We start from the raw sequence: 8,748 nt of genomic DNA, 5'->3' as shown, positions 1-8,748 counted from the left end.
GCATCCAGCAAAGTAAGAGGAAAAACAAAAGTATGTGAAGAGTTGAGGGTTGACCTCATTCTCTCATTTCTCAATAGGTACTGAGTACCCACGATGTATCAGACCATGGTGCACATGCTAAGTATATAAAGGGAGACACTGAGGCTAGACCTCAGCATGAGGGGCTGTGGTTAAAGAGCAGTAAGTGGTACAGGGTAGCACCCGGTGAGCTGGGATTAATCCTCAGAAGAAGAAAAAAAAAATTACTCCTCAGGGTTTGGAGTCAAGAAAGGCAGGGAGTGACTTCCTCACAGAATGGGCTTCATGGCTTCTGTTACCATCCCAGCCCCCAAACCCTTGTCCTGACTTGTCTTTACTTCTCCTCCACTTCCCAGCTTCGCAGAGGCACTCAGTCGCCCTGACTTGCTAATTCCTGCTCCTGGTGGCTGCGGCTCTGGGTGCTGAACAGGGCACTGTTGGCAGTGCTAAAGCAGGCTAAGCGGGACCCTTAGTACTGGAGTCAGACCCCTTGGTACTGGGCCCAACCTCTTAGAACTTGGGGATGTCCCCATCTAGAAGGTTTGACCAGAACCCTAAATCCCCAGGGCTGGAAGCTAGAAATGCCCGAGAGTGACATTTAATTATGGAAAAAGATGGTGAGTGAAAAAGATGGAAAACTGAAAGACAGACAGAGAAAGACAAAGATTAAGTGACAGGAAGAGAAATAGAGACAGTGGGGAAGAGCATAAGGGACAGAAACAGAGCCTGAGGGAGAGAGATGTTGAGAAGATAACGAAGGAGAGACGGAAAGTCTGAAGAGAGGGAAATAGAGGCAGAGAGAGAGTGAGAGAGAAAGTGACTAAAGGGACACAGGCACCAGAAATGAGAGACAGGAGTAGAGCAGTGGAGATAACTAAGGACCGAGCAAGCAAGAGAGGAGAGTAGAGGAGATGCTGACTGGGAGACAGGGACAGAGACACAGACACAGAGAAATAAACAGAAACAGACTAAGACACAGAGAGAGACAGAAAGAAAGATATCCAGAGAAACAGGAGGAGGTTGAGAGACAATTAGAGACAGAGACAAGTTAGACAAGAAGAGACTGAGGGAGGAGGGCACAGTGAGACAAACAGTGAGAAGCAGAGACAGGTCAGGGTCTGAGGTCCAGAGAGAGACATGAAGCAAGGTGCCCAGTCCAGGAGCTGAGCAGAATTTGAGACAGAAGCTGATTTGCAGGGGGAGGAGATGAGCATAAAGAGCCATATTTCTTTGACATTTAAAATAACAATATTCACGATGAGGAGAATCACTTATATTCACATAACTCTTTGTAACAAAGCACTTTTAGTTGGGAGTGAGGACGTTTGCAGACACAAGTCAGTTTTATGCAGAACAGGTGCTAAATCCGAATTCCTGGGAATTTCCTCTTTCAAAACAAGCTTTTTCTTGTCCAATAAGTGTATACATCCAGGACTGAGGTGGCCACACGGGGAATGGTGAGGATGTGGGGCTCAGACCCCACCCCTAACCTGGCTCTTCTTTGCTGGACCAAGCCAGGTCTGCAGCTGCTGGAAGATGTTCTGTGGCGAGGTGGAGAGAATTTGGACAGTCAGACTCCAGCACTAGTAGAGAGCAGGAACATGCAAATTAATATGCAAGTGACAGTGCAAATCACCCAGAGCTTTTTCTCGCTTACCTGGCGTGCTAGGCGGAGGCTGGGGGAGTCTGAGGGTCTCTCAGGTGCCATGTCCAAGCAATGAGAAGCATTAGGGATGAGAAGGGCTGATTCTGAGGGTCCCAAAGGCTGTGTTACACTTAGCACATGCCAGGGGTCTATATCCCCTGGAAAGAAAGGAGAGAATGGTGTGTTGAGCTGGGGCCAGGTAGACACTAAGGAGTCAGGTTCTGATAGCACGCTCACCATTAACAAACAGCACTTGGGTGGCCCCTGGGGTCTGGCCACCATAGTAGGAGTTCGTCTGCGACACAGCCTGGGCTATGGATGAGGCTGAAAACCCGAACACCTGCTCACATAGCTCTAGTTGGGAGGGCAGAGCTGGGAGCTGGGAGAAAGGGCATCCAGGGACCTCACAGGTGACATCTGTGGAGAGAGGTATCCATAAGTGTGGAGTACATAGCCAGCCCCCTACCTCTTTAATAATCATTTACAGAGCTCTCCCCACTGATGATCAAGACAGCTCCAGACCCTCCTTTCAATAAGTTCATGGTTCCTGTCAGAGACATACTCAGCCCCAGACAGTGATGGCCCAGAACGATCAGGGCTGTTATGGACAAAGGCCTGGGGTAGGGGTGGGGCCGTCTCAGAGGGAGCACAGTGGGCTCAGGGACAGCATCCTGCAAGGGATAAGACCTTAAGGAATTAGCCGGAGTGAGGCAAACAAAGAAAGAAAAGAGGAAACCGCATGTGCGAAGGTCTAGAGGTGAGAAGGAGCCTGCAGTGCTGAAAGCACAAATTGGACCCCTGCTTAATATCCATAGCTCCTCTGTGCTTTCAGGGTAAATCTAACTTCTCAGTCTCACATTAATTCATTCCTTCCTTCACCATTTATTTGAGCACCTACCATGTAGTCAGATATATGTTGAACAATATATTGGGAACATAGTGACAACACAACAGCCCCAGACTTTGCTGTCACAGGACTCACAGTCCAGAGGGGAGATAGGCAATAAAGAATGTATGGTAAGACTGTGGAAAGTGCTAAGGAGAAGAACAAGGAGCTAATGGGGTGGGGCGCAGGGAGGCAGACTTATCTTGAGAGATCTGCCTCCCTTCCTGAGGAGGGGACATCTTGTGTTGAGACTTGAAAACGAGTAAACTGTGTGAAGAGGGGAAGATAAGTAATCCAAGGAAATGTCTGAGGATTAGGAAGATTGGTGTATCGGGCCGGGTGTGGGTGTGGGGGGGTGGGTGTCAAAATATGCAAAGCCCTGTGAGGAAGTTGCATTGTATGGGTGAAGGGAAGTCCTAGAGACCAGAGAAGAGGCTGGGTCAGGGATCCAGGCAGGAGAGCATGGGGGTCCCTACCAGGACAGCAGAGGTGGGAAGAGAAAGGGGTTGGGTGAACTGCAGAGTTGTCCAGGATAAAGAGTGGGCAAGACTCAGTGATGACAAGCTATGGGGATGATGGGAAGGAGGCATGCAAAGCACTGTTAGGGTTTCTAGCCTGGTAACTGGAGAGGGTAGGGCCATTCCTGGGACAGGCACACAGATGAAGAGAAGATTGAAGGGACGATCACTCATGTTGAGGGCTAAGTGTGTGAGCGAGAAGGTGCGTGAGGGCCAAGCACACGTGCACACTCTAGTACGGCTGCTCACCCCACACCCCACACCTGCAGGTTAAACGAGGCCCAGCAGTCCGGCTAGTTGTCCTATGGAAATGAAAACGAGTCCAGACTACCTGTTAGATGGCTTGTCTGGGCATAGCACAGAATGTATGTTTTGGGGGTGAGGGTTAGGCCAGTCACTCACAGTAGCCAAACTCGGTACAGGTCTGGTACAACCACTGCCGGTCGCCAACGCCGGCCACTTGGGTTTCTGTGACCTTCAGCTGTGCCACTGTCTCTGCTCGAGAAAAGCTTAAACACTTCTGACCCAGGCTGTGTGTGACAACCTAGGGGACAATATACATATATACATACATACATACATACATTCCTCCCTTCCCCCCATCAAGCCAGGGCATGGAGCCATAGATCCCTACAAGTCAAAAGTCAGCAGTCAGAAGAGTGAGTCCCTGAGTTCTCCTGGGATTCAGTCGTCAGAGGTGGTGGGGGCCTAGGTCCCTGTGGGTTAGAGATTAAGGTACTAGATGACCAAGAACATCTTACCTGTGAGGTCTTGGACATGTGAGAATATCTTAGATCTCAGTTTCCTCAGCTGTGCCTACCTCGAACTATTGTGAAAATTCAATGAAATAATAAACGTGAAGCACACTGCACAGTACTTGGTGCAGAAAACGCTGGAAAAGTGACAGCTGGATTGTAGCTGTGGATTCCGAGGCTGGGAGCCCGGTCTCTAGGAGAACTGTGTCCCCAGGGCTACCGTTTTTCGTTCTATAAATACTAATTGAGAGCTTGCTGTGTGCTAGACGCTGTTGCAGGCTCCAGGAAGAGGCCAGAACAAGGTAGGCAAGCTAGATAGTAAGCATAGTCGTTAACATTTCCATACGGTGTGCCAGGCTCCCTGTTGAGTGTTTCCCATGCCCCTACTTCATTTCACCTCCGAGGTCCCTATGAGATGTCATACCCATTTTACAGATGAGGAAACTAAGGTGCAGAAGGCTTTACGCTTGACGAAGATCACACAGCGGAGGTGGAGCAGGAACCCTTGTCTGCCGACGCCTGGCGGTGCTCAGGGGTGCTCACCTGCACTGCCCGACGAAGCCCGCGGTAGGGCGCAGGGCTGCTGCAGTTGCCCCGGTCCCCGAGGAGGAGTCCGCAGAGCCGTCGCACACTCAGCGGCGCTCCCGCTTGCCCATCGTACTGCACTGCCCCTCCCACGAGTGCCTGCAGCGCCCCCAGCAGCTCTGCCTGGTCCGCAGCGCGCCCCAGGGACCCGCATGCGCCCAGCTCCGCTCGCAGCGCTGCCTGAGCCGAGCTGCCCGCGCGCAGCCGTCGCTCCACCTCCGCAAAGGCTGCGGACGCAGCAGCCCGGCACTGTTGGGAACGAGAGGCAGCGTTGGCGAAGACTCGGACCCGGGCCCCGGCCTTTCCCTTTCCACGACCTGCATCCTCCCTGGGCTCCCCACTTTCCCGGCGCCAGATTCATCCCGGTGTCTGTTGAACGCCACTCAGACCCGAAGCCCCGCCCTCTTCCGGCTCCTCCTCCGGGTCGTCCCCCAGGCCCCGCCCCACAGTGGAACAGCCTCCTGATAGGGTCGTCTGTCCCAAGGCCCCGCCTCCGTATCAGCCCCGCCCCTGTTGGGTCCCCTCCTTTCTTGGTACCCGGACCCATCTTCAGCTCCCGCCTTCTTCCCAAATCCACCCACCTCTCGGGGCTCCCAAGTCCCTCAGACCCCGACACCTTGCAAGCTTCAACCTTTTCTTTTGGCCCCCATCCTCAAGGCCTCTTCTCTCTCCCTATCCCCCTTGGACTGGGCCCCACATCCTACCTCCAGGGATCCGCCAATCGCAGTGTTCATTAGGCTTCTAGACACCACCTAAAGTCCGACCGCCGGAGAGTATCAGGTGACTCCGACCACTGAGGCCCTCCTCCCCACCCGGACCCACCGCCCGCCATCCTTACATCATTATACTCGGAGAAATCCAGTATGGCCCGCACCGGAGCGGAAGAGGCGACGGAGGCGAAAATGAGATGGGGAAACTGAGGGAGGAGAAGTTGTCAGCCTGGGGGCTTAGGGACTGGGATCCCATATCTTCCCGCCCCTGTGTCACTCACTCGTTGTGTGATCTTAGGCAAGTCCCTACCTTCTATACACGGGACTCCCGTGAAGGCAGATTGTAGGAAGCTCTTCTGGGCGGAAAGGAGAGTGTGGGAGGAGGGAGTGTGGTGGGCAGGTATTCTATTATCTGAGTTGGGGACCCCGGAGTCCAAGTTCCCTCCCCCCAGTCCTCCCAGAGGAGTCCCGGGACCTTCAGCCTGGCCCAGGCAGCCAGGGAGCCGGCATAGGAGCCTCCGAAGCAGAGCCAGGGGCTGGAGAAGGAGACGTTGAAGAGGCGGGAGAGTGCGAGGCGGGCAGAGACCACATCGGCCAGCCTAGGGTCAGAGGGGAGGCTGGGTCAGTCCCCAACACCGGGAATCCCTGAAAATTCCCCCATTGTGTAGGCGGGAATGGAGAATGGAGGGAGTCTGGCCAGAAGCTAGGGCTCTTTTCTCATGAGGTATTTCTGAGGACTCCGCATGCCCACAAACTCATTTCTTCATGAGTGCCTAGGTCAGGGGAGACCCATCTGGAAAGCCTCCACCATTCTCTTCCAGACTAGGTGCGAGAGGGAAAACCTCCAAGGCAGTTTGGGTGAAAATCTAGCCTGTAGGAGAGATCAGAGAGTTAACTGGGGAGCCAGAGCCAATCAGACCTTGTGGCCATTGCAAAGCTTTTGTCTTTACTCTGAGTGTGATGAGAGATATGTGAAGGATTTGAGCCGGGAGAGAGGTGATCTGGTTTATGCTCTAATGAGCACTCTGCTTCATCTGGAGAATAGACTGGAGGGATCAAGGGCAGAAACAAGGAGACCAGTGAGGAGGCTCTGTCATCCAGGTAAGAGATGCTGGTGGTCTGGACCAACAGGCCATAGTGAGACAGCAAAACGTAAGAATACAGTGGAAGGGGGGGTTGGGGGAAAGGGAAGGAGAGAGACCCAGAGATGGGGAAAGAAAGAACAGGACACTGAAAGACAGAGACAAAAACATGGGACCAGAGACTCAGAGGTCAACTTCGGGCAGTGGAGGAGAGAGACACAGATGCAGAGATGCCAAAACACAGACATCCTCAGTCCCATGACCCCAAACACTTTCCCTACCCCTACTCACGCATGGCGGCTGGACAAGAAGCGGAGCTGGGCCACATCGAGCCCCTCAGCGGGTATACTCAGGCCATAAAATCTATGTTCCAGACCTATCACCAGGGCCCCCCAGACTGGGGCCAGGGTTGCAGGGTGCCCTGTGAAGCGTCCAGAGGGGGTGTGTGTGAAGTGGGTGTCAACTCCTGCAACCCTCAGACCTCATAGCACTGCAATATGCAACTCCCCTTCCTGGCCTCCACCAGCTACTCATCTATGTTTTTCCTCACCCTTGCATCTTACCTCTCATCACTGAGCCAGGCCCAAGGCTGCCTTCGCCCCCCAGATGCAGGAATACAGGCCCATCCTGGCTGGTCCAATGTTGGTCATTTACCCAATACCGCTAAGAGGTAGGATGGGGAAGAAGAAATGGGTTTGTGAGAGTTCTGACCTGTTCTTTATTCCCTGTTCGCTCCAGTCTCTCTCCCTAATGGATCTCTGTATACCTATAGTATCTGAAATAGGCTTGTTTATTTACGTGTTCATTTCTCTCCTCTTTGTCTCCTCATCTAGAATGTAAGATCTACAAGAGCAGATATTTTTGTCAGCTTTTTCACTCTTATATCCCCAGGGTCAAGAATAGTGGCTAGCACTTGGTAGGCACTTGCAATATATTGAAATAATAATTGTAGAATAAGTAATGAATGCAGATGGATTTAGGAATAGGGCCTACGTGAGATGACCTCTGGAGACTGTGGATAGAGTAGGTGTGAAAAATGGTAAATCTGTTCATTCATTCAGTAGATACCTTCAAGTGCCTATTGGTAGCCAGGTCTGGTTCCAAAGATGGTCCAAATTTTTGCTCCATACTGAGACTTGGTGGTGGGTTTAGTGTGTAATCTGAAGGATGCGGGGGCGGTGTTGAGGGGCAGTGAGGGAGTGAGAGTGAATGACAGGGAAAAGGAAAGACTGAAGGACAGGACCTGAGGGACAAAAAAAGTGGGAGGCTGAAGAAAAGAAGGGGAGATTAGGAGTTAGAGGGCAAATCAAAAAAACAGAGGGGCTAGACTAAAGGGCCATAAGTGATTCTGACAGCAGGCATTGGATAAGACTGAGGGGGAGAGGGATGGGGAGACAGAGGTGTAGAGATAGGAACGGAAAACAGAGACCGAGGGGCAGGGTAGGGAGACTAAGGAGGGGGGCAGGGGACACAGTGGTTTCCCCCTCTCCGGGCCTCACCTGCAGGAAGGATCGTCTGTCGGAGGCATTGAAGGGGTCCAGTGGTTGCTCCAGCCACCCCTCTTTTGGGAGGGCCACACCTCCTGTGTCCAGGCTCAGGCCCAGGCCAGAGCTCTCCTGAAACCGCTGAATGTGCTCACCTAGGCGCCTAAGGAGGGAAGCTGTGGGACATGGAGGGGAAAGAGTCAGGCCAGGCCCCCTTAGGACCCCCTGCCTGACACTCAGGATCCTCCTACCTGGAGCTGAGGACCCCCAGAGGGAAACCAGGAGCAGAGGGCCCAGCCACGGGACAGACCCAATGGCCATGGTGTCCAGTCCTCTGTGCAAGGGCTCTAGGTGCTGTGTTCTCCCCGCTCACTCGACTTCATCTAACGTTCCCAGGGCTGGCCTTTAAATTTATAGTCTTTGATCAGGAGCTCAGGTTTCTTTCCAGACTCCTGTCCTGGGACAGGTCAAGCTTCTGTTGGAACCGCTAAAGCGAGGCAGGGACGCCAGAGTCTGTATATAGAGACCTGCTGGTGTGGCCCCTGGATATCCAATTACTTCTCTCTCTGCTCCCGATTTTCTCCTCTCTTGCCCCCTGATCTCCCTCCCCACAGGCCCTCAGTCTCCCTGCCTGTGCCTCAGTCTCTTCTTTCCTTCAGTCACCACTTCTTTCTACCTCAGGACCCCCTCTTCCTCTCTCTGCCCTCAGCACACTTTCAGTCCCCCTCAGTTGCCCCAACACTCAGTCTGTCCCTCTCTTTGTTTCTCGCTTCTCTTTCAGTCTTCTCTCTATTTCAGTCTCTCTCTCGTTTAGTCTTGCCATGTCTATTTTCCAGTGTCCCCCTTTTTCTGCCCATCATCAACCCCCCCACCAACCCTCTGACCCACAATCTCACCACGTTCCTTAGAGTCCTTAGAACACTTTGAGTATCTCAGGCTTGCTCCTGCTGTTCTCACTGTGGATTCCTCTTTCTCCATAAACCCTCATGTCGTGCTCCCTCACCTCAGCCAGATCTCTATTCAAAGGTCAGATAGGTCTTCCATGGTCAGCTCTTTACAAATTGT

At 52.7% G+C, this 8,748-nt stretch overlaps 1 protein-coding gene across 1 annotated transcript; it reads right to left on the bottom strand.

Moving 5' to 3' along the window:
- Positions 1 to 1,490: 1,490 nt before the first annotated feature.
- PRSS16 (serine protease 16) lies at positions 1,491 to 8,004 on the bottom strand (the record flags this gene model as incomplete). Its single annotated transcript, XM_082664569.1, has 12 exons — positions 1,491 to 1,559; positions 1,676 to 1,821; positions 1,901 to 2,080; positions 3,470 to 3,611; positions 4,366 to 4,656; positions 5,112 to 5,159; positions 5,246 to 5,323; positions 5,593 to 5,716; positions 6,491 to 6,620; positions 6,763 to 6,862; positions 7,699 to 7,859; positions 7,935 to 8,004. 12 exons carry the CDS (start codon positions 8,002 to 8,004, stop codon positions 1,491 to 1,493), a joined length of 1,539 nt encoding a protein of 512 aa, XP_082520695.1.
- Between the last annotated feature and the right edge of the window lie 744 nt (positions 8,005 to 8,748).

The sequence above is a fragment of the Grampus griseus genome (assembly GCF_964374135.1).
Source record: "Grampus griseus genome assembly, chromosome: 10".
Taxonomy (NCBI): domain Eukaryota; kingdom Metazoa; phylum Chordata; class Mammalia; order Artiodactyla; family Delphinidae; genus Grampus; species Grampus griseus.
This window is presented reverse-complemented; position numbering and strand designations above follow the sequence as displayed.